This window comes from Strigops habroptila, chromosome 3, assembly GCF_004027225.2.
Source record: "Strigops habroptila isolate Jane chromosome 3, bStrHab1.2.pri, whole genome shotgun sequence".
Classification (NCBI taxonomy): domain Eukaryota; kingdom Metazoa; phylum Chordata; class Aves; order Psittaciformes; family Psittacidae; genus Strigops; species Strigops habroptila.
Window position 1 is genome coordinate 15,257,723 of NC_044279.2, and position 24,234 is coordinate 15,281,956.

Genomic DNA, 24,234 nt, shown 5'->3' on the forward strand with positions numbered 1-24,234 from the left:
ACAAATATATGCAAATAGGGTTAACAATGCCTGCTTCTTCAACTCTGTGCTAGCCTGTCAACAAGGTATGAAATATCTGTGTGATTTTAGCCTCCATGTATGTACATAAATACATTTCTATATATACAGGGACACATAAAGACTAACAAGCACATTCCAAAACTTGGAACATAACCATACGTAGTAAATCCTTCTTAAGGTATTTAAAGGTATCCTTCTGTCTTCATGCTCATCACTGCATCTGCGTTCATCTTCTCTAAGTGACGTGGTGTTGTTGGAGGATATTATATTTAGAAAATTAAATCTAAAATTTTGTTTCTATTGGAATCTGTAGGAAATAAAAAGAAATAAATGTCACCCTCTGTAGGGAACAGCCAAGGTAGGTGCCGTCTGGTGAGTGATATGTAAGAGTTTACCCCTCTAAAGTGTTCGTGTGGAAAGACTGTAGTCTGACATTTTCTTCTTATGGGGTTGTTGTGTGCTGGATACTGCCCTTCTCTTTTAGTCGTTATGAAAGGCTGCATGTGTTCCTTTTATATCCCTGTCTCCAGACTCCTCTTCTGCCCAGAGCATTTACATAAATGGGACTAATGCTGATGTTTCTGCCACGTGGACATACTACCAATGAGCTAATCATAGGCGAACTGTGGTGGACAGGTGAGAAGACCAGGTGAGAGCCTGCTGAGATGGCATTTACCTGCCTTTCCTCTGATGACTTTCAGTGCACAAGGCTTGTGAGCTGAGCCCCATGCCTCTTACTCTTGTAAGGATTTGCCTTAAGTCAAATCTCATCAACAATCTGTCAGGCTGCTTTCTGCCCTGGGCTGACACAGGGAGCTCAGGGATGAAGATGCTTTTGTTACCTGACCTAGCAGTTCCCATGTCAGCTTTTGGGGCTGCACTTCTTGCAGTTGGAGTGCTGCTAATGAGGATGGGAATCTTACCATGCACTCCCGGCTGCGCAGTCCGTTGCTGGAGATAATGCCGTTGTTGCTGCTACACTTCCCCTGCAATGAACACAAGAAATTGTGGGTTAGGAAATAGATTGCTGCTTTTTTTACCTTTTGCCTTTTCCACACTGAAGGTCTTATTTTTTAAATCTCTGGAACACACTTGGAAAGTTGACATGGAAGGAAGGAAGCTCTCACTTGTCAGCCCTTTACACCCCTCACCAGGTCTTGGGTCAGTGTGGAAGAGCTAGGCCGGTTCAGCTAAGTGGAATTAGACAGTTTCCAGGTGAGTAACATTCTGGGTTTGGTACTTTTAAACAGATTTAACATGCAGGATCCTTTCTTGCTCTTGATAGAAGGACACTCCCAGAAAGGCCACTGCCAATTTTGGCTGTACTGATGTATCTGCTCTACTTTAACTCTCCTTTTGAAGGTAGACAGTCCTGGGAAGCCCACATGCAAGCAGCATGAAGTCTGCCTCTCTAGAGACACTGCAGCACATGCAGCAGTCCCTGCTGATGGGTTACCACAGAGGGTGGATAGGCCAGGATTTCACCCTACACTGTGCTCTTCCCAAGAATGTGATTTCAAATGAAGTCAACAGCCGGGCCAGTCTTCAGTGGGAATTATTCACTCCTTTCACTACTGGTTGCCAGGCATCTGGACAGGGGCCGCTTTTACTCTCCAAATTTATTGGAGACCCACTGAGTTGTAATCATTAGCTTTCTGGATATAGAGAGGGTGTAGGGCACATGGCTAGCTGTGCAGGGCACTGCTGGGTACTTGTCAGGAATGTAAAGGCACTAAAGTAGCGAAAGATGAAAACTGTAGTGTTACCTCAGCGAGCTTTAATTCAGGGGAGCTGGCTACGTCCTTCTTCAGCAAAATGTGTAAAACTGCATCGTGGATGGTGAGGAAAAACATGGATGGCTGAATCTCCTCATCAAAAAATGCACATCTCTCCAGTTTCTCCAGGAGGCCCTCTGGGGAGGAACAAAATGAAAGCACAAAGTGACCTGTGGGCCTTGAAAATGAAGAAGTGTATCCTGAGCATCTCCACTGAGCGAGCATGGGAACTGCTGGTATACTGTTTTATTAGAGCAGATGGGTTCCTCTTTACTGATGTGGAGAGGATGGGATATAAATGCCCATCAGTACTTTCCCTGCTTGATGCCAGGCAGAAGGGAATTTGGGCCCCATTTCTTGTTTAATGCCTAACACAGTCTGCCCTATAACGGGTCTCACAGCCCAGAGCTGTACAGCACAGCAGTGGCCATAGGTAAAACCAGCCTGCTGGGGACAGCATGGGAGGGATGACACGTCCACTTAGCTGGATCTGTTTGCTGTCCAAGACTGGAAAGTAAAACTGGGTCATCCTCCACAGCCAAGCTTGGCTGTGGATAGGGAAGACAGTGGAATGAGGAGTCTGTGGTGATGCTGATGGAAGGGCAAGTACTCACCATGTGCTGCTGCAATGTAAATGTCGATGTTGATCCGGACAAATTCTTTCAAAGTCTGTCAAACCAGAAAGAGGCACCATTTAGATACTGCTATTTTTGCTGACAACAGCCATTATGGTGATTAGCCATTGCATTGTCCCACTCCTCAAGCCTATCAGGGTCCCTGAGGGTTACCATCCCTTCCCTCCAGCATATCCCTCTTGTGTAACTGCATTCATACGTTTTTCTTTCATATGATCACTGTTCATCGTGTGAATTACAATTACCTTTTGGAGGACTCTCATGGCAGAAAAATCGAGGAAGGACACTGATGAGAAGTCCAGAATGATGCTGTGGATGTCAACCCGGGGCACAGTGATGCCAAGGGGGAGGTCAGCGTCCCAGTTGATCTGAATGGGCAAGTCTGTCATGTCGATGGGCTGGTCCAGCTCCTCTATCCTGTTGTTGTCTAATTCTTCATCTGACTCGTGCGTATGGTTTGCCATGCAAATCAAGCCTTTCTGTGTCAACAGAGAAAAGTGTCATAATTAATACCTCTTTGTAAGATGCAGCCAGGGTAGTAGTACATCTTACACAAGGGTGAGAGTGGTGGCAATGCAAAGCTGATGTACTCATAAGATGCAGCAGGACCCACCTGCACTTTACACTACGAAAAGTTCTGTCTCTCCCTCGTCTGAAGCAGCCTGGATATGTTAGCTTTCCTCTCACCAATCGCTTTATCCTACCATTAATGCCTTATGAACATTGCCTCTGTGGGAACTGATCCTGCCATTTGATGCCAAACAAAACTCCAGTGGACACATATAAGCTCTGCCCATAGTAAAGCTGTAGGTCTCTAACTGTGAGAGGCTTTAAATCTAATTTTTGAAATGTGTTTGTCATGAAGTGGCAGCCTGGGAATAGCATATCTAAGTAGGACAGGAGGCTATGAGGCACTTCTCTGCCGTGTCAAGCCAGGGACTTGAGTACTTATCCCCACCCGTAGTCCCTCCCTCCCCGGTGCAGTTGCCTTACGTACAGGCGTCACTTGCAGCTCTCCTTTCTTCAGCATCTTTCTGACCTTCCTTAGAGCTTTATTGCGTTTCCTCAGGATTCTCTGTGGGTTGAAGCCAACCTGCAGAAACAGCACGTTGAATAATTAAAAAAACCAAACCCAGTGACACCTGAGGAAGGACACAGCATCTTGTGTGGCTTTTCTTTACAGTCAAGATGAGCATAGTTTGGAATTGATGTTGCCTACCATTTTTCATTGGTTCAATTTTCTTGGTTGGAATGATGTTTACAGGTATGGCTACAAACTAGGCAGGTTTGTAGTGGTCATTATCGCTGTCTCATAGTGAAGATGAGTAGGACATGCCCTGGGCTAGCCAGCACCGTACCAGCCTGAGATTAGAGGGAGCTTAGAGAGCTCACAGGTTGTATCTGCTCTGTGCCCCCTGACTGCAGCATGGGTTGTACACACATTGTTTTGGTTTCTTGAAGAAGAAAATCAAAGTTGAACATGCTGCCTGTGTATGTCTCTTGAACCTCTTAATCGGTTTTAGGAAAACTAGATGGCAAGAAAATTGGGCTAATAAGGGTTATGAAAATACCAAATTCCTGCAAGTCTTCTGCCTCATCTATCAAATGGTGGAGGAGAGAGATGTTAGAAGTACCCGTATTTGTAAAGAGAGAGGTGGTGGAGCAACTGCAGTCACAGAAAAAATCCCCTTCAGAATCTTCTGAGGTGAAGGCCAAGCACATGGAGACCCAAACATGTCGGATTCGTTAGTTCTTCTGCCAGTTTCAGTCACTCATGTGAAGAATGAGCTGCTCATTACCATGCTCAGGGTAGCCACTGCTTATCAACTCCCCCCTAAGAGCAGCATGAAGGGGAGGGTGTGGGTGCAAGTTTGGTTCAGTCTGGGGGTGGCAGAGGTAAGGGCTCAGGGGTCCTGGCTCTCTGTGCTGGTTATGGAAAGAACAGCTGCCTTCACCCAGTTTGTCAATGAAGACATTAAGACCTCTTTGACCGTGTGATTTCGTTCAGCTGTTCTTCTGACTGTTGTGGCTATGTTCTTTGGGGCAAGTTGAGTAAACTAATATTTATTAGGTATAAATAATATAAACAGTAATAAAATAAAATAATGTCTATATTCACATTACTTTCCTCTAAAGGACTGAAAATATGTATATACATATTAGTGGTGTAAATTCAGCATGAGTCAGGCTGCTTGTCTTTCTCAGAGGTGTATATGTACATGTGGGATTACATTAGTGACAACAATATTTAAATAAGTCAGGAAAAAAATAATCTTTAAATGCATGATGCGATTCATATGTTCAGAACAACAGCCCCAGACACTTACAGCAGTGATGAGTTTCTCTCTGAAGAATTCAGAATTAGCGAAGAAGATAGGAGATGAGCATCTGAAAATCTTCACTCCCTCTGGTTCATAGATCTACAATGAAGCAAAAGTGTCAGTAACAACATCTGCTATAGAAACACAAATGCAGTGGGTAGGTAATAAAAGAAACAAGACATTTCTTACATCTTTGTAATCCTTCCTGTTTCTGTAGATGTTACTTCTCCCAACATTAGCCAGAACGGTGCAGCTTGGGCTGTGAACAAACACACACATGCAGTTATTTGTACCCCATACCAAAACCAGGCAGGAGGGAGGATCAGAGAAAGCAATCTCAGTGGGACCCCACATCCAAGGGCTTATGCCTGTAAATTATTTTTCCATACTTGGTTGCTGGACTGAACAAGGCATTGGGCTATTGGCCTTCTCTGTGCAGGGGAAGTTAGTTTATAACAGGAGACCCTGAGATATCTTATGATAGCATCCAACAAGTACTCACATCTGGGAGCGGATCACCACAGTCAGCAGCTGGAACGCCATGGCAGTTGCTAGTCCAATATCCAGGCCAAGAAAAACAGCAGCCAAGAAAGTCACCACCCATATAATCTGTAAGGAGCAGGTGGATGGCAGAGGTTATGAGCATGTCAAGGACCTTGTTGTGAGCCCAGGGTAAGAGCAGCAGCAGATCTCAGATCTGGTCCAGGCTGTCCATCTGCCTTTGGTGAGGGGTTTCATGTTTCCTGGGTTTTTTTCTTGTAAAACAGGGCCAGACTCACCAACCAGCACTTGAGAGTGTTTGTAGGGATGACAATTTCAACAGAATAAAGGCTTAGAATAATGAAGGTGTGTATCTTTGATAGGTGGTTCACTAAATGCTCAATAAAAATCCAGCAGAAAGGCAAGGTTACACCTAAATCAGCATCCTGGTAAAGCTGAGAGTTGTGAATGTGCAAATGTGAGTGCTGTGAATGTACACAACTGGTAAGCACAAATTACAAGATAATACTGAACATGTTTTAACCACAGATCTCAAAGCATTTTCATGTGGTAAATAACTGATTGGTAGCTGGGAAAACTAGTGCCTGGAGCCATCTGGCAACACACGGAGCTGGCCAATGAGAAGGGCAAGAGCCTAAATTTTCCGAGTGTTAGAACTAAGCAGTCCTGCCCTCCAGCCATGAGCTTTACCATTTGGAGTAAACCCTTCAAGCCATGGCTATCACTTGGTTTTTTGCTGTGTAGCTTTCAGGTAACATGCTGCATGTGTGTGAGAAAGTGTCCCTGAATATATAGCCAATGCAGTAGGTATTTAGACATTTTCTGTAACTGCCTTTTATATTTGACTTTATATGATGAACTATATTTTAATAGATTTTGATGAAATGGATTCAAATGAGTTAGGAGAGATAATCAACTCAAAATAGGTGGAACAAAATGAAAAACACACGAAAGGGATATACGAGGAGAAAAGGCTTGCCACTACTGTACTTTCTGTTTAGTGAATTAAGGCGGGTATATATATATATATATATAAAACACAAAACAGATAGCCTATAAGTGAATTTGCATAACAGATTAGTTTTCCAGAGTGCTTCATTCCTGAATGCTTGTGGAACTCAACTTACACAGTCATACTTGTCCTTTCTCCATAGGATGCCTACTTGTTTGAACTGCATGAGCATTCCTTTCAAGTTGCCAAGAGCCAGAGATGCAAGGACTGACTATTAAAAAGACAAAAATACATGTTGAATTTTAAAGCGAGCAAAGCAAATGTTGAACATTAAGACTTAAACTATCATATAAATAGGGCCAAAGTGCAGCTTAAAGGCTAGGGAGCTCCTCTAGCTGTATTGCTACTGGAACCTCCTTAGCCATGGTGCGGTGCAGGTGTCTGACTTGAAGCTGCGAGTCCCACTTGTTTTTGGCACCTAAAAGCTGGTGCTGTGATGTTTGGTGTTTGGAACTTGCGTTCCCTTTGAGCGACCAGATGTAGTGGTCCTCTCTGTCATGATCTGGGAAGAAGAACCAAGACTTGCAAAACCCTGTTTGGCTCCCACTAAAGCCTATGAACAGTCCCAGTGACTCCTAGAGCAGCCCTGTCTTTGGCAAGCAGGAGGAACTGCTTGGTGAAACCAGTGAATACCTTCTGTAACGGTGCCAGGAGAAACCCAATGGCCAAGATCACAATCAACACGATGGCAGCTGAGAGAATACCAGCAATCTGCATGAGACAACAATTCCACCATGAGTGCCCACAGGCATTATGGTTGGCTAGAAAAGAGCTTTCTTGCATTAAATGTCATCATGATCGGTTGTTTTCTATACCTGTGTTTTACCTCCTGTGCTCTCCTGCACACCTGATCTCGACAGAGCAGTGCTGGAGGCAAATCCTTTGAATGATCCACCAACTATATTACCCAGCCCGAAAGCAATTAATTCCTGAAATAAAACCAAAAAAGATTGTTCGTAAAAGCTGGTTCATGACAGTTATTTACAAGGCAAAGTATTCTTAAAATGACTTGTTTCCCATTGATAAACTCATTGTCTTGATTTCCATGTTGTTTGCCTACCTGATTGCTGTCTATCGGATAGTCGTACTTGATGGAATACACTTTAGCCACAGAGAAGCCTACGGCAAACCCAACAATTGCAATGGAAATGCCGTCACCAACACACTTTTGGAGGATACCTGCATCAGGTGCAACAGGCGCTTGAAACCTGCAAGACAAAATACTCATTGAGGATATGCCTTGGGAAGCACGTTGAAAAGCAAGTGAGCAAGGCAGTGGTCAAGCTCATGCTGAGAACTCTGGGGAGATGTGACACAGAATTGCAGGTCTGAACCCTATAAAACTTTGGGGAATCCTTAACTGGGATGGGGACTCTGCTTATCTGCACTTGGCTCAGTTTGTGTCTCAGCAGGTTCTCATTTACTCGGCCAGGACCAGCCACGGCTTATTTTGTCTGAGGTGCATGCACAGTTCTGCCTTCTCGTTATGCATGGATGTAAGATGTGATAAGGAGCTGAGGCTGTTGCACAGGCAATTTGCGCACAGCAGGATTTCATTTAACTATGATAAAAAGAAAAATCCCTGTGTGATTCATCCCTATGTGAAGCACTTTAGACAGCTAAACAAATATTTATTCAGTCAGGTAATGTTGACTAGTCTCTCAGGCTATCTATCTGCTAGATGCTCTAGCTTTACCATTTCCTGCTCCTTTGATCAGGGTATTTTGCAGATTCTAGGGAGAGTTCCTCTCTGGACTTTTATTGATTTTTCTTTTTTTTTTCTTTTTTTCAATGAACTGAAATCTGAAGAATGGAGACTCTTGAGCAGAAATAGCTGTTCCTCTGCAAACTTCATCCACTAAAACCCCCAGGCCTACAAGAGGTAACCAAGAGCACCTGGGTGATTAAATAACTACTGCTGTCCTAGTAAATGTCTTCCTCTTTTTAACTTAATGTGTGCCTCTTAATTCTTTATGCCAAAATTGACATAGCTGGATGTACTCTATATATGGATATATACACTATATGTGGATATATACTCTCTATATGAATATGTGCCTGGAGGAGCAAATGTTGGGGCCTCTGGAGGATAATGATCCCTAGGGAGATGCTGGCAGCTGGTCACAGGACCAGCAGTATCCTGGAGGCTTCCCAGAGCTGGTGGTGGCTGCTGAACCATGTGTGTGCTCAAAGGGAAACAGCAGGGTTCAGAAGTGAGGAGCTCAGTGAAAGGAACAAACATCAACCTCTTGCTCAACAGCTGTCTTATAAAATGAGGCATGCGATCATGTCATGTCCCCGTGTATTCTTTGTCGCGTGGGAGATGTGCTCTAGTGAGTAACTTTTACATATTAAAAGTGTGTCCTCTGATTGTCAAGAGCAAAATGTTTATTTACCTCCTGAAAGATGATGAAGCAGATTAGTTTAATCGAACACAGCTGAACTGATTTAACACTGACAAACTAGAGAGAACATTTTTCTTCACTGGTGAATTTTAAGTAAATCACTTACCCTTGTTCTAGTTCTCCAACAACGGCTACATTATATTTTTCTTCAAAGTTAGCAAAGTAGGAAATCAGTGCTGCTAAGACTGTCTGAAAGATGATAAACCCCACCTCCATTAGACACATTCAAGCAAGAGTGTAAAGAAACTATAAAAAATCATTATATTCCCTTTCCCACATGCCCTCCAATCTCATCACTAGCGTCAGAATCATGTCAGAAGTCTGCACATCCTTTGCTGTTCAGATTCATTCCTGAGCCACCTTACAGATATGGGTTTACATTCATAAATCATGCGGAGTATATATCAGAATATCTCACTAACAATGGAGAACATCCCACCTGATAAACCAGGTGTTTTCTGAGAAGGTGCTGTACTAGCTCTGAGGGAAAACAAGCACTGCTCGTGTCTATAGCAACATCCTCCTGGGCTTTAGGAGCTTGCTGCCTGTGTGAGGCTTCCCCCACTCCACTGCTGCTCGGGGTAGGCAAAACCCTCCACTGCTGGAGGACCAAAGTACTTTGTGCTTGGCCACAGATGGCCAGGACTTCAGTGGCTGCTTGCAGGAGGGGTGCAGAGGGGCCCCAGCTGTGAGCCTGCAGCCAGTTGGTGTCAGAGCCGATTTCATCCAAGGAAAAAAAGCATAGTTTATAACATCTTGCTTCCTGCAGGTGTATTCAGTGAAGAACAGCTAAGTAGGTGAAATATCTAGTAGAGGTAAAACATCTCACAGTAGCTCATGAACACTGTCAGTTTTTCCTTATAGGTAAAATGATAACCCATCATTTAATGCAGGACAGGAGCAGAAAGAGTTAACACTCTGCTTCCTGTGTCACTGTAGTGATGGAACAACTGCAAAATCTGAGAGAAGTGACCCTTACCACAAGGAGTTCAATCGGGATGGGAGTTGGTAACTTTGCTTTGTATCGATCATTCATTTCTTTCACCACGAACACAACAAGCAAGACAATAAGGGATGTGACAAGGTCAGCAATGTTTGTTTCTGTGATCTGGCTGAAAATACTCTCCAGAGTCTGCAAAATGAAGAAGAAACAAGTGGTGCTTTGTAAATAGTAGTGCCCTGGCACAGTAGCACTACTCCTTCTGGAAGAGCTTGTATCTGAATTGCTGTAAGGATTACAGCAGTTGCGATTTATTCCCTGGGGCATGATGTGGATTGCAAGTTCCAATGCATATGCATGTGCACCATCCAAACGATAAAAGTGTCCATGAAAGATCCTTTCCACTGGCCCTCGACCCTCTCCTCCTGGCTTCTCCCTGAGGGACCGTCAGAGCAACACGTACATGTGTGATAGGAAATGTGAGCAATGGAATTATGGATCCAGTCCCTTTCCCCGCTCCTCCGTTCCTGTCCTTCTCCATCCTCCTTTCTCATCCAGCAGCCCTCACAGTCATATCCAAATTAAATACATATAATATCAGTCCATTAAAAAAGAATAATTAAATGCTAGAGGCGAAGTTGAACACTTAACTAAAATATGCCAACACACAATATTATCTAATTAGCCCAGTGGGTGTAACTTAGTGTTTGCTTATAAATTTAAAGATTAGCAATATGTTAATAACACATCTCTTATATTCTTCTCTTGTGCGTCCTGCTGCTTGGCTGTTTTTGTGTGGAGTTCTGTTGCTACTGCCTTGTGACACACAGTCAGATATACATCACAGGTTTCAATAGCATTAGCAGATAATGAATACATAGTACTTACGTAGATGATGCCTAATGGTTTATTATATCCAGGGACAGATAGTTGAAGCATGAATTTCAGCTGAGATACCACAACATGGACAGCTGCAGCAGTCGTGAAACCACTGATTAATGATTGCGATAGATAAATAACAACGAACCCAAACTGGAGAATTCCCAGAAGCAACTGAAATGCAAAATGATCGTACATCAGTGGGATTCATTCGTGCTTTTAAGCAATCTCTGCAACAAAGAGAACCATATTTAATGGAAACAAAGATTTTCTCCTAATCCCATATATCCAGGGATTAAGGAATATGCCGTCACCAGAACTGCAATAAAAGTTGAGACTTGGCAACAAGGGGCATAAGACATAAAGGGGCATAAGATTAATTGCTAGAGCAGTTAAAACCTATTCTTTTTATTTTATAGCTAAAATAAACCTCCTTAGTCCTAGGGTTTTGAGTACCAGAATTTTCACATGGTACCAGTGTTTCATGAAGCACATATTACGATGTTAGGAAGGAAGGAACTGTAGGAATTCTATATTAGGAAGTAGAGAGAAATTGTGGGGTTTCTTTTACAAGACAAATCCAAATACTTTACTATGAGACAGAGCTTTTATTTTCCCTGGTGTTTCTGCGTCATTCTCACAACTACATTTTCCCTATCCAGCAGATTGGGTTTTGCTGTAGGTGGGGTGCAGCTGTGTGGGCTGTAGGCTCAGGTCTGGGCAAACCCAGGGATTTCACAGCATGGATGAGTGCCTGGTCACTGGAGGAGCCCAGGTGTCTCCTAATCAGTGAACCAAGGTCAGTTATGTGGGAAGGGGAAGAGAATTACTGTGGTGACTACACCAGCAGAAACCAAAGAGGAAGGTCAGTCCACCATCCTTCTATTCATATATGTGCAAATAGATGAGCGCAGGCACACACACATATGTTTACCAACCTGAAAAACCCCAGAAAGGAAGGTTACAGATGCAGCCACCATCACCCTCTTTTCGTCTATTGCTGAGCTGTTCGTGGAAGTGCCATTTCCAGTACTGTCATCAGGGACCAGCCTGTCAACAACTCCTCCCACCATCAGGCTCAGGACAGGGAAGGGACCTGAGCAGCACAAGGCGTTCGTTAGTGACCTGGAGGGACAGCACATATTTATTCACCACTGAGGAGGGTGGCTGTTGTGCTTCAACTTACCCACTGAGATATGTCTGGATGTGCCAAAGATAAAATAGACCAGGACAGGGAAAAATGCCGCATACAGTCCATGATTGGCAGGGACGTCCACCAGCAAAGCAAAGGCGAGACCTGTAGGGACACCGGCGCGGAGAAGGTGATGTGTGTGTTATGGGCTGCAGCCAGCAGTCCCTTTGTGCCTGGATGAACAGGCTGTTCCCAGAGGTACCTTGCAGGACAGCCACGAGCCCCGTGTTGATGCCGGAGACGATGTCACTCAGGATCCACTCCTTGAAGCGGTACGCTGGCAGCCACGAGGCAACAGGAAAAAAACCCAAGGCAACTTTTTTGGCCCTTTGTGGAGAGCAGCTGTAAAGACACAAGAGGACAGAGCTCTGTTGGTGGGCAGCTCGGTTGAGTTGCAGCCTGTCCCTGGAGCAGAATTGAAGGGGAAGGATTCAGGTTCAGTTTGCCAGAGGTCAAAATCTCACCCAGACAGCCCTGATCAACCTGCTCTGCTGTCTGTGCTTCAAGCAGCACCCAGTGGCCTCCAGGTCCCTTCCAACCAAAATGTTCATAGAATCATAGAATCATTTGGGTTGGAAGAGACCTTTAAAGCTCATCTAGTCCAGCTCCCTGCAATGAACAGGGACATCTTCAACTAGACGAGGTTGCTCAGAGCCCTGTCCAACCTGACCTTGAATGTTTCCAGGAATGGGGCATTTACAACCTCCCTGGGAAATGTGTTCCAGTGTTTCACCACCTTCATCATAAAAAATGTCTTCCTTATATCTAGCCTGAATCTACCCTCTTTTAGTTAAAAACCATTACCCCTTGTCCTATCAGAACGGGCCCTGCTAAAAAATCCATCCCCATCTTTCTTATAAGCCCCCTTTAAGTATTGAAAGGCCACAAGAAGGTCTCCCCAGAGTCTCTGCTGCTAAGTGCCCAGGAAAAGAGAAGCTGCCTGGAATAAAAGGAAGACTTAAATGGTAATAGCAGATAAAATTTTTTAGAAAAATACGACAGTGCATTTAGCTAATGAGTTTTCCTTTTCTTTGTTGGAATCTGAGATGGAAGTTGCCAGGATGGAGTTCATGATGTCCAAGAGTGGCAGTTTGAGCTGTTGCTTAGATCCATCTTTTTAAAAAAACCAAAAAAATCTCCTTACCGAAAATACAGTTTCAGGTGATCCCAAAAGGTTTTATGGTATCTGTGCAATTTCTCATACTCTTCATTGAACAAATTCTCGGAGTACACAGGTCTGGCTACAACGTAGTGGTTGCCCACAGGTTCAACCATTTCTCCCGAAATACCAGGTGAGGATGGTGACTCGTGTGTGCTTTCTCTCTGGCCTTAGTCACTTAAAAACCTGAAACGGAGAACAGGGTTAGCTCCCTATGTTCTGTGGGGCATGTAGCTGTAGCACAGATGAGTGAACTCCAAACTGAGCATTACCACCTTTGAAGATCAAACGAGAGATGGTTGAGACACCCACTTCCCTTGGCCAAGATGATCTCCTGCCCTCCTCCTCCTCCCACTGCAGGGCAGTGTTTCACTGGAGCATGAAGTATTGCTTTCCAAAGATGCAGCCAAGAAGTGGACATGATGGATTTGGAGTTAATTTATCCCCGAGTCGGCCATCTACAACCAAAACCTGCCTTCCTCAAGGGAGACTAGTTTCTTAAAGAACAAACAAGTGGATCCCAAGTGGTTTCTCTTTGTGGCGCCAGCAGAAGGGCTGGGAGCTCCCTGAAACCCACCAACACATGACGGAAAGGCAGAGCCAAGGCAGGGCTCAGCTGTCCTCTCTTGGACTCAGAGACAGGGCTGAATCTTTCAGCTTGGGCCTGTGTGATGAGGTCAGGCTCAGTAGTAAAGCATGGTACTGCTGCTTGTTATTTGTGAGATCTATTTCCACAGGTTGTCTGGACTGCTTCTCCTCTGTTTCATGCTCACAAACAACTGTTGCAAAATCTGACCTAAATGCTATTTTCTGCCTTGTCCCAACCCACATTTGCATGTTTGTGCTGAATAGAAACTGTCCTTGGTCACTCCAGAAATGACCCCTGAGGCCCACATTACACAGATTCATTTCAGTCAATACCACTAGGTATTTTACAGCAATTAATTAATGCCATCACTGTGCTGCCCACTGTTCTGTTACAATTCTCTCTATGCCTCACATTCTTCCCACATTAAATTCACCTAAATAAATGTACTATCTGAAAACATTTCTCTCTGCTGCATCCATTATTAAACATTTAATACAGTACTAGTCCTAGACAGGAGCCATGGAACTTGCTTTATGTAGTCACAGCTGGACTAGATGGTCATTTTAGGGCCCTTCCAACAGGATATTCTATCCTATTCTATTTTCTTTGACTCAGAGATGAAGAAATTAGTAAAAACTCTTTTGTGACATTGATAATAGAGGATTTCTATTCATTTTCTTTCCTCTAGAGCAAATGTTCCTTGGCATGTGGGTGCTTGCTGATGGTCTTGTGAGAGATGCCCAACCAACACTAGTTCCTCACCCACGTCTGTTGCCTGCGTGCATTTCTAACTCAGACATGTGTACTCAACACTTGGAGATACCACAGGACAGATTTTAAAGTGGCACAAAGCAGTTTGCATAGTTATGAACAGATGGAAAGCTTTCTACCTGTGACAATTTGACATTAAAATGTGAATCCCATCCTGTTACTTTGCTACAGCCCAGGTCCCAGTATCGACCTATTTCAAATTTCCTCCTAGTTCATCCTAATTCATTAATGGATGTGTAGAAGTCCAAATAACATCAGATGAACCTCTTAGATAGGCTAGTTTTGTTGATATAGTATTTTTCCACAAAGGATTCAATATTTTGGCAATGGGGTAAACATTTTCACATCTGCTTAAACATAAAAAGAGTAGATCTGTAATACTTTCCAAAAACTGCTGGGTAATTATTCTAGCAGACTAATACCCAAAGTCAAAGCTCATTCACAACCCTGATCCAAAGTCAGTTAAAATCATACGCCAATCCTTTAATTGTACACTACTGTCCCTCCCTCTGCTGGGATCAGATCTCTAAACCTGAGGCTGATGAAATTTAATTGAAAAAAATGGTTAATTTAGTTCTTTCGCTGATAAATCTCAGTGTACTTAGATTTGCAGGAAGAAGATTTTTATCTATTAAAGATTTTAGAATTGCTCTGTTTCCTAGTCAGTATCTTTTATTCATGTTGGAGAGAGGAATATTGCTGGAATAATAGTTGAATAGTTTTTCTCATTACATTGTAGGGCATAAGATGTACTATTTGTACCCTTTGAAATGTGTGCAGTGGGTTACTCTTTCATTTCAGACTTTCCCAGTGCTGTAGCTGCTGTACCTTTTGCGAATACTTAGCTGTCACTCCTGCCCTTGCCCAGCCTTTGATCTTCCCTCAAGCCAGATTTAATGCCCTGATCTCAGGGAACGTATAATATGCCTCTTTAAAACTCTCTGAATCTCCTTTTTATTAGAGCTGGTCTTGCTGAAGGTGTTTTGCATGTGTGTTTTTCTCCTGCTTGATAGGAACCCCGATTTACTGACTCTCCTCTGGGTTAGCTTGGGTTGATGGCTTAGACCTGAAGAAGGAGACCTGGAGCCTCGCCCTGAATGTCTCATTAAGCTGAACCATGTGAGGATGAGTTGGCTTTAAAGACACATGGCATGACACAAATTAAGTTTAACTAAGCCAGCCTGAGCACCTGAAGTGCAGTGGAAAATGCCTCCAACCTTCCAGGCGGATAAATGAGACCATGCCGTGCAGCACCTTGCTGCAGCTAGATGACTACTGCTGGTGGTCACCTTCTAGCTGAGCTTTTCTTGTCTTCTTCCCTCTTCCAGGAAGCACTATTGGCAGCTGTCAACTACCATGACTTCAGCCAGTATTGCCTTCCTCTCACTCTCATTTTCTTCCCATATATGTTTTGAAAGATAGGATCCCTCTGTATTGGGAGGGTTTTTTTGGCTGTCAACACCATTACTTATTTTAGATGTTTTAAAGAAAATGGGGAAATTGTGATGAGTACCAGTGTGGTGGAGGCCAGCATCCTCAGAAAACCCCCTAAAAGAGAGGTCTGTACTCCTGTAACCCATGCTGCCGTTCCAGAGTGCTCCCGTTGGTAATCCTTGGACTTCTTGTGGGACATGACCAATGAGCATGATTCTTCTGATGGCTTCTGTAATATGTCTACCCACATGAAAGGAACAAGATCCCAGATCAAGCTTACACCGCACAGCTATCAGGCAGTAACAACTTTCACTCACTATTGACCAAGACTAGGTCTGAACTAAAATCCCCGAAATAACATTCTGGTTCAGTTTTATTCCATATAGCCTCTGATCCTGTTCCCATGGCCAGCAGTTAACAGTATTACCATCTCTCACATGTAAAAGACTTCAATTCCACTGCTGATCCCCCATATCTGTGAACCTTTCGTAATACATATTTTGATGTGTGTCATTTTGTTGAGGGGATTGACAAAGGGACACTTTTTTCCCTTTGTTAACTTATTCTAAATATTGACTAAGAAGTACACAAAAATCTGATAACTTTACCTGATAATTAAATATTAACATGCTTCATCCCACTTTTCAATCCATGTTTACACACTCACGAACTCTACTTCTCTTATATTTAAAAAATACAAATTTCACAAGGGAAACTTTTATATTTTACGAGAAGTACAAAACATGACTAAAAGCATTTCATGTATAAACAACACATTACTAAAAGCATTTCATTTACAAACATTACTTCACATATCTCACATCCAGACTGACAAGTCAGAATTGTACCTGATATGTCTTCCAGGAAGTTCCTCAGGAGAAATCACACCAAGATTTTATGGAAAAAGATATCCTTGAAATTTTCAGAGGCAGTGCAGGTATCTTGTGCTGTTCTTCATTTCAGAACCTCCCTAAATACTGACAACACTTTAATAACTAACTTCAGTTAACTTTTACAAGAAAAGGAAGATTTCACTGTGGCCTTGACCATTGAGCCTGTCCTCAGGAGGGATGATAAGAGTAATTTCTTCAAGTTCTCTGTGATATTGCTTAACTTTGGTGGACTGTTTCTGATTGGTCTGCAGAGATTAATATGGGAAAAAAGAGATGAATAAGAAGGACTGTCTGTTGCAATCCTGTGCTGAGCATCTGCCAGGTTTCTGTTGAACATAGTGGGAAGTGGTGATCAGAGCTCAGCTATGGTACCCTTCATTTCTGAAGGAGTGCGAGCCAGTGGTAAGGAGGATGGGGCCAGTGGGCATGCCAGCTCTGAGCAAAGTGTGCCTCTGTGAACCTTAGAATCCTAGAACGATTTGGGTTGGATCATCTTGTTCCAACCCCCTTGCTATGGGCAGGGACACCTTCCACTAGACCAGGTTGCTGAAAGCCCCGTCCAGCCTGGCCTTGAATACTGCCAGGGATGGGGCAACCTTCATCTGAAGCACCTTTAAGGGACCCTAAATTGTCTTTCCAGAAGCAAGTCCTGAATGCTCAGGTCATTGCCTTTGCAGGGGTTTCCAAAGGCCAGCTGTGACTTGGTGGAGCTGACAGCTGTGTCATCCCATGACAGACAGCAGAAAGGTGTGGAACATGTGTAGATGAGTGTTGGAGTACAAATGTGGCATTGGGCAGGTTGGACTGTCCTGCGGGGTCCTGCTCCCCTCAACAGCCAATAGAGGAACCAAGGGAAATCATCCTTCCTAGGCCAAAGAGAACCTCTGTAAACATTTCCCTGAGATACCTAAAACGACCTAATGAGATGGCTGAAATAGTATTTTGATGTCTCAGGCTGTAACTTCAGTTGCATGTGCCCATGTTCAGGTGCCCCGTGTTCAGGAGAGCATAAGCCTTCAGTGCAGAGGTCCTGAGGAAACCATAGCATCAAAGTTCCCTGATGAAAAACATCCTTATAACCCTTTCCTTAGGTCACGCTGCCATGAACACTTAGAAATGCTTCAGCTGTTGATACCCTTGGTATCAGGAAGGCTGTGTGGTGCCAGGCTTCTTAGGGCACTCCTCCAGGCTGGAAGCCAGAGCTTGCCTTAGCCTTTGGAGGTTTGAAATCACAGACTCTGCTCCTCAACAAAGAGTTTTCTTCATCTGGTGAAAGGGCACCCTGTGTACTCCGGAGGGACAGTCACACACATGGGTCTAGGAGGAGAAGAGGAAGGAGGAGCCTGAGGTTCTGCTCTCAGATGGTTTGCCCATATTTCAGTCAATGATTAGACCAAGAAATAATGAAGCAAGCAGAACTCCAATACCCATCCCCACAAGGTGAGAGCTCTATGAGACCATTCAATCAGGATTTCTTTAGTGTGCTTTAGCCCACGGCTCCAAGTTCCTTAAGAGTCTTTATGGAGCTCAGGTGCTTTTGGAATTTGGAGCTACAGTTCTAACGAAGACCATAAGATCCTTTACTCAGTGAAGATCCCAGGTAACTTCCTAAACTGTCAAGAATACTTTCTTTGTGACAGCAAACCCCTGGTTGTGGTAACTGCTGTTAGGCTTAAGGGATTTGCTGTAGTTTGTAAAACTGACACAGAAATTACTTTTACCATTAAAATAATAGATGTTTAAAAAGATGTATAACAACTTAAACCAGAAAACAATTAAACAGAGCTTTTGGCTTCCCTCCTCAATGTAAAGGCATGAAGTGCTTTAAAACCCCTTTGAAGTGTTGAATGTATAGTTCTTGTATTTGGGATACGTCATGAGAAGCTGCAATGTGAAAGAGCAGGACAGTTTCTTTAGGACTTGTTTTAAATGCAGGAGCTCTAATGAAGCTCTAATGAAATCGTTGCCTTCATCACATCCACCTGTAAGTGCTTTACTCTTGGATTATTTCCACTAATTCACTGAAGCATTAAGGTGCTACATGGAGTCTTGAAGGGAATAAAACACTTCGGCCTTTCTCTTTGCAGCAGCAATGTTAAGAACATGATTTTCTCCTGATGGTGCAGAAGAGGTTTCATGCACAAGGGTCATACAGAGGGCAGGTGGTCTCTGTCCCACAGTGCAGAACTTCAGCTGCACAAAGCCCTGATCTCTACACTGGGCGCTTAAACACCAGCTAAACTGCATTAACCAACTGGGAAAGCGTGGCATTTTCTGCAAAGGCCAAAGGAGGAAGGAACAAGAATTTCTCATTGCTCTCTCTCAGGCAGCCCCTTTCTTTCAGTGCTGTAAATCAGTCACAGCCTGATCCTTTGCCATGTCTCAAGTACCCTCAGTTTCCTCTTGTTTTCAAGGGAGCTGAAAACCACCACAGCTCTTGAAAGCCACTTGGTGAGTTGAGCTCTTAAGGGCTTCACATGTGCTGCCTCCAGCCCTAGCCAGGGCGGGGAGGGAAGAACAAATGACTGAAGGGAGATAAAGCAGTAATAAATTGTCTGAGTGGCTTACAGCTGCAGAATGAGGCTATTTTTCACAGAGAAAGAAGAAAACAGTTCTGCCAGAGATGCATTTTACTTGTTTTGTGAAGAGCTCCACATCTTTCTTTAGCGTTAAATAAACACCAGTATTGATACTGGGAGATTAGCTGGCTGAGAATGTGGATGACATCATCAGCCTGTGCAGATTTCGTGTTTCCCAATGTTTTCCTTCACCATGTGCTGTATAAAGCTTCTGTTCTCATGTAGCTTTCTGGCCACATCCTGTCTTCTGCTGCCCAGCTGGTCACCCTGCTTCCAGGTTCTGCCCAAAATCTTCAAGGAAAATATTGCTCACAATACTATCTGCTGTGATGTTTTTAGAGCAAAACACCCCAAACTCAAGTTCTTCCAACCCTTTCGAACATGACACTCTGCTCTACTTGGGCAGCTCAGTGGGTAAAAGAAGTAGGTTTCGCTCAGCAGGGAGTGTGGTAGTCAGTTTGGGCATGCACCACTGGTTGATCCCAGTTCCTTGCTCCCATCTTGGAGACCATACCCTGTGGATGGCATCCTCAGGAAGCCCCCACTGGGGACTTCCAAGAAATAAAAGGAAAACTGGATGGCCCTGGTAGGTCTTCATGAAAAGCAAAGGTGTCACTTGTACTCACAGACTTAGGGTGCTGATGCCAGACAGAAGCATAATGTCATTTCACTTCCAGCTTCCTATACTCTCTAGTACCTGGGGTTTTTTACAGCAAGTTGCTCTTTCTAGTACCCTGAATCACAAATCAAATCAGCCATGCTACTAGGTCAAATTCAGTGGTGATGCATAAAGTGTGGGTGAGTAAGTCTGGTTAAGAAGCAAGTGTCAGGCAGTCAACGTAAGACTGGCAAGGGCAATGAGGTGGGCAGGAAGACAAGGTCAGTTTCACCAACAATGATATTTCTGGATTGCTCAGATTTATCAAGGCTTGCAGAAAAAGAGGGTCTGATTTTTTCTTAGTGACTCAGGAAAAGATAATACCCTGCTGGGATATGGGTCATTGAAGGTTATCACTCCTTTGTATAGAGCGCACAATAAGCTGGAGCACCCAGTGCTCTTACAGCATTGTATTATGCAGAGGAGATGGAAATTTTGAATAAAAGGATTGGTGCCATGTTCACATCCTTCTCACTTTTTATTCATACTTCTTTTATTACACTTCTGCATTTTAATTCCATTTAATTATGGACTTCAGGGTTATAGTGCCCTGAAAGCCAGCAATTTTGGCCTGAATGATGGACATTTGCATGATGTGCATTATTACTCCATAAAGAGCAAAAATACAAAATCCTGCTCATTGCCTTTCAGATGAGGGAGAGTTTTGTCATCCTCCTCTGACAACATTAAAAACTGGGCTTCGTGCTTCACTGGGTGAAAAGTTCAATGTCAATGTTATTTTCATTCTTAGAACTTTCCATATTTTGCTGAAGACATAACTAGTTCCTTTGTTCTTATTTAAAGGTCTCTCTTTTAATTTCATGAAGAAAATTAATTTCTTAAGAGATCTGTCACATTAGAGACAACCAACCAGATCGGACTTACGGATTCAGCATTTAACTGTATGTTTACACTGTGGCTGAATACAGCAACACATTATTTGAGGCTCGACCAGGCTGGGAATCACAGTGATGGATGATGCACAATCACAGAGCTCTGTGGAGCTTCTCCTGTGGCAATGGGTGAGTCAGGGAATCTCCAGCATCACAGCCCGATGTGTTCTGTTCTTTGGTACAGATACATGTGTGTGGAGTTATGCTTAACACAGAGAGTAATGAGTGTTCAGATATCTGAAAACAAAGCAGAGGCATAGATAGCCTTGCCTATGCTGTGCTGCAGTGGGAGGCTCAGCCTTGCCTCTCCACCCTGAACTTCTTCCGGCTGGCTCCAAGGACACCTGCACCAACTGATGCTTGTGGGACACCCATTTGCAAATGGTTTTCAGCCATGTGAGAGTGTAAAAGCATCCTACATTCCGCCAAGGTTAAAGGAGAGGCATTGCAGTGCATCCTGTCCACCTCAGACTTGCATACAGCAGCTATGTATATCCCTACTCTAGGTATATCGTGTGTCTAGGAAGCCATGGTGCCAGCTGCCTGCGGCTTTACAGTGCAGCCCTTTCCTGCTGAGATTGTGCAGGTCTGCTGTATGAATACCATGGAAATGTACTGCTGGCCCCAGGGAAAGCTGTGGTGTCTCCATTGGGTCTCCCTAGGGGTCTTTCCTCCTGGCAAGTGGGAGCAGATGGCAGAGGGATCAGTAGTTTATTCCTCTCTTGGTGGGAGCTGGTCAACTGAAGCCCAGGTGCTGTTGCATGTGTTGGATGCGGCCTGATACTAGTGTCTGTGTCCAGCTCTGCTGGGCCAGAAAAGGCCCATTTTCCCACCCCTTAGCACTGCTGGACCATTTGCCCATGAGTCCATCCGCAGGCCATTACTTTGGTCCGGTTTGTGCCTCCCCAGAAGTCAGTCAAGATAATGACCCTTGAAGACCACAGCAGTGGTCATGTGAATTTCAATTACTAAGCCTAAAGTATTTCTATTAAATAGGACCAAAGTCAAACTGGCATGAAAGTAAAACCAAAACCAAACAGTAACTATAAATGGCCAGAATGCTGCCTGGCATAATACAACAAGCAGCTTCTGTGAACGGGTGCTAGAACTGTATTACTCAGTCAAGCCCTGGCCACTGTTCCCAATTTCCTCTTTAAAGTCCAGCTGAGCACAGTTTTAGTCGTTTATCCATTTTGAAACACCCTTAAGGGTACTGTTAGAAATAGCATAAATAAATAAATATGCAGCAGATATTTCTATGTAGCTGGTGGAACATTTGAATATATTCAAACATTAAGTCTAGCCAGCTCCTTGTAATCATAGCCAGCTCCTTGTAATCATTTATGTTTGTGCTCTAGGTCTTACTGTGTGGTGTACCTTTGCAGATAGCAGTGCAATAAAATACTCCATTATCTCCAGATACTTTAGACTGTGCCATTCCTTAAACTGTGCGAATTATGCCTGGGATTTCCCTCAGGTTACATGGAAAAATGTTTTTCCCAAAATTCCAGCAGGTTTCTTATCAGTTCTTGTGTTCCTATCAGCTTCAGCTTTGTTTTGGAAGAATGTGCAAAATTAAACAATGTGGGATTTTGCCCATGGAGCCACATTGCTGTGTTCATCTAGCAGACGGGCTCACTTAGCTGCAGGCTCCATGGCCCAATAGGTCTGGGGTTTATAAACTCCCACATCATTGCCAAGTGTTTGTACCAGAGCTATTCAGGTGTGTACAGTCCTCCTCATTAGAACCCTTTGAAATCACATCTGGATTTGGGAATTTTAACCTAAACTCTCTTTTATTACCAGCCTGCTCTTCCCCTGGAATTGCACAGACCAGGTAGTCATGGGATATGGAGTATATATACTTTGATTTTTTTCAATTTATCTTTCAATTTACTGTTAACATACTTAACTTTCTCCATTTGTGGGCTCATAAACATTTCCATACAAGTCTCCCAAGTGTGCATTGCAATCTAGCACAGAAAAGCCTGCTTTTCTTACTTCTGTTACAGAGATTCTTACAAGTAAAGCAGTGGGTTCAAAGACCACATCCTGAAGATCAGATTAGATTAATTTTTTAGATTAGTGCTAGCAAACTTTCACTTCTTTAAAGTTTACCTCATACTTTAAAAAATATTATAGTATATTAAACAGTGAATAAAATATTAAATATACTTTAAAATTACTATTATCATAAATACGAGTCGGGCAAATTAAAGGGAAAATTCAAGAGCTGAGTTCAGTTGTAAGCAGAAATTAAACACCATTTTGTTCTTCCCTCCCATTCTCACCTACAAAGGCTGCTAAAAAGCCCCACAGTACCCTCTGTTGCACTCATACCCCTGAATATCCTTCCTACCTTCTTGCTTATAGGCCAACACAGGGAAACAATGAAATTTCTTTATGCGGATCAGCCAGTGGCCTGACCTGGCATGCTGTGTTCTCAGGAGAAGGCAGAAGCAGGAAAGTGGTAATTGAGGACTATGAGATAATCCCAGCTGTAGCACTCCATACTCGCACTGCTTACTTGAGGAGGTTTACAAGAATGGCATCTGAGAGATCCAGCAAGAAAAAAACCCCAACCACAAATGGAGGATTTGAATGAATTTTCCTGTGTCACTTGGTGAACCAAAGAGCAGGTAACAGTGCCTGTATTTCTGTGCTCACAGTCCCAGACCCACTAGCACCAGAACTCCTGAGCTCATCCATAGCATCTCTTGGTCAGTTGAGCCCTAACTCCTATTTTTTTTCCTTCCCCCACATGATGCTTGTAGCTGATACTTTGGCCTCTGCTTGTACAACAGAAGCCTTGTAGTTCCTGTGGCTTAGCTCAGGCTTGCAAACAGCCAATGGTTTCAGCTTTTTTTTTTTAGCTGCTTTATTTTCAGTGAAAAAAAAGGGTAGTTTGCTCCCTGTGCCAAACCTGAAGAATAGGTCAGCCACCCAGGGCTGTAATCAGGCCCAGAGTTGTTTCTGGATCCCAAAATGGACATATTGTGGTTCCTATCTGCAACATTATTGATAAAAAGACATGTACTTCCTCCAGCTTGGATAAAAATATGCAGTCACAAATCCCAAAGCCACACATGCAAGCCATTTTACAGCCAGCAGGCAGTAGCAGTGATGGGAAATTGCTGGTGGCACCTTCTTCTGTCCTGGGGAACAGACTCTGGCCACAGTACTCACTGCCGGAACTGGTGCTCTGCTTCGCTCCTTCACAGATTACTTCAGGTTGTAATCGTGCCAGATCAAACAAGCTAAATATATTGTGCCTAATCAGTTTAGAATAAAGGCCATCTTGGAAAGATAGTTGCCCCAGGAAATGAGCTTCTTTCTCAATAGCTGGCATCATTGCCACTGAGTCACTGATGGGGCTTGGAGCGATGGGCAGGAGGAGTCAGATGAAAAAGGTCTTTGGGTGAAACTAAAAATGGAATCTCCCCTACACTGAGCTTCATGCAAAAACCACTGAAAATAAAAGGCAGTAAGAAACTGGTCAGCCTTGAAGGGCAGCATTGGGACTGGGAAAACCAATTGTAATTCTGGACACAAGTCCCTTGAGAACAAGCATTTGGGG

The 24,234-nt window shown here is 43.6% G+C and overlaps 1 protein-coding gene across 1 annotated transcript; it reads right to left on the reverse strand.

Moving 5' to 3' along the window:
- Positions 1-1,689: 1,689 nt before the first annotated feature.
- On the reverse strand, positions 1,690-12,956 carry SLC26A3 (solute carrier family 26 member 3). Its single transcript, XM_030478297.1, has 18 exons — positions 12,826-12,956; positions 11,884-12,023; positions 11,676-11,786; positions 11,428-11,585; positions 10,499-10,663; positions 9,650-9,802; positions 8,777-8,859; positions 7,326-7,473; positions 7,081-7,194; positions 6,899-6,976; positions 6,381-6,476; positions 5,255-5,361; positions 4,942-5,011; positions 4,759-4,851; positions 3,429-3,524; positions 2,677-2,910; positions 2,411-2,465; positions 1,690-1,933 (listed from the first exon to the last, which is right to left on the reverse strand). The coding sequence occupies exons 1-18, from the start codon at positions 12,954-12,956 to the stop codon at positions 1,737-1,739; spliced, it is 2,229 nt and encodes a 742-aa protein (XP_030334157.1). The 3' UTR covers positions 1,690-1,736.
- Between the last annotated feature and the right edge of the window lie 11,278 nt (positions 12,957-24,234).